At 47.3% G+C, this 1,527-nt stretch overlaps 1 protein-coding gene across 1 annotated transcript in view; it reads right to left on the bottom strand.

Annotated features, from left to right (window-relative positions):
• The window catches only part of Pnpla7 (patatin like phospholipase domain containing 7), an 82,422-nt gene that overhangs the window by 44,290 nt on the left and 36,605 nt on the right, over positions 1–1,527 (bottom strand). Inside the window, exon 15 of the mRNA XM_029536705.1 lies at positions 828–1,033. Within this exon, the coding sequence (XP_029392565.1) occupies positions 828–1,033 (206 nt within the window). The remainder of the gene's footprint in view (positions 1–827; positions 1,034–1,527) is intronic.

Raw genomic sequence — 1,527 nt, 5'->3', positions numbered from 1 at the left:
CCTGCAGGGACTGAGTGTATGTAAACGGGCATGAGACCTGCAAAGGCCTGGAAAAAATCAAGTTTAAATTCACAGCTCTTAGTGATAGTAAAAACCATAAGAATGGTAAGAAAAGTCACTGGCCAGCAGAAGGTACAGCTTGTGGCCTCTCTGACAAGCTAAGAAGGACATCACTTGGAGTGAAGGACGTATGTGGTAAATAGGTAGATCCAAGTTTCCAGTTCTATATAACAACCTATACTGAGCGGTGGTGGCACACGCCTTTAATCCCAGCACTCAGGAGGCAGATGCAGGTGGATGTCTGTGAGTTTGAGGCCAGCCTGATCTACAGAATGAATTCCAGGATAATTAGGACTACAAAGAGAAAGCCTATCTCTAAAAACAAACAAACAAACAAACAACAACAACAACAACCTCCACCTATACTGCATTAAGGAAGGAGAGTGAGCAGGCCACTCCATGGCTACCATTGTGCCTTTCCAGCCAGACCTAGTCTACTGTGAACAGGCTTCTAAGCAATGAGCCAGACCCTAATTCCAGCTCTATCCTCCCATATGTGTGGCCACAAAATGTACTGACGAGACACGACTGTGTTCTCACCATATAGTAACAGAGAATGTAGCGAATGTCAGATATCACAGGCCACATGGAGGCTCTCTGCAGGAATGACTAAGCCTGTGTATGGGTACCAGTGTATGGAACTACTGAGTAAAGAGCCAGGGGAGGCCAGCAGCAGGCCTATCCCTGAGATCCCTCAAGGACAGAGGTCCCAGGAGACAGGGGAGCAGAACAGAAAGGAGCACAGAGAAGGGAATGAGGAGACTCACTCGTAGAAGTGGGCCTTCGAGATGGACAAAAAGCTGCAGTCTCGGTTGGCTCTGATGGTGAACATTAGGGGCTCTCCAGTGAGCACCGCCAGCTGGCCCACCATCTCCCCAGGATGGGTGAGGAACAGGCAAGTATCCTCCAAGCTGTCAATCTTTTGCTGGTACACATGCAGCATCCCCGAGACCACAAACAGAATATTGACATCCTGAGACGAGCAGAGAAGGCTACCTTCAGTACGATATATGTGACAGCAGCTCAGAATGCCCCATGGACCTAGAACCCAGGGAAGTTTTCTGAGCCCCACAGAGTCACACTGGTACAAGCAGCTGCTTCTTTGCCTATTCTAGATATGTAACCCAGCCTTAGACATGTTTCCACTCAGAACATTATAACGGTCCTATAGCTTTATTATTTAGTGCCTATGCTTTTTTTTTTTAAACAATTACAGGGAATTTCCTTTCTCAATCTCAGACATAAATCCCTTCCCTCCTCATATACCCTTCAACTGCTCTACATAAATGTCAGCCCATTTCCCCACGGAAATGAGGAGGCAGCCCATCCCACTGAAGCTCTATAGAGATACATGTTAAGAGTCACATATTTTGGGCTGGTGAGATGGCTCAGCGGTTAAGAGTGCTGACTGCTCTTCCAAAGGTCCTGAGTTCAAATCCCAGCAACCACATGGTGGCTCACAACCAT

Source organism: Mus pahari, chromosome 3 (genome assembly GCF_900095145.1).
Source record: "Mus pahari chromosome 3, PAHARI_EIJ_v1.1, whole genome shotgun sequence".
Lineage (NCBI taxonomy): Eukaryota > Metazoa > Chordata > Mammalia > Rodentia > Muridae > Mus > Mus pahari.
Note: the sequence above shows the minus strand (reverse complement) of the source record. Positions and strands in the feature narration are given on the sequence as shown.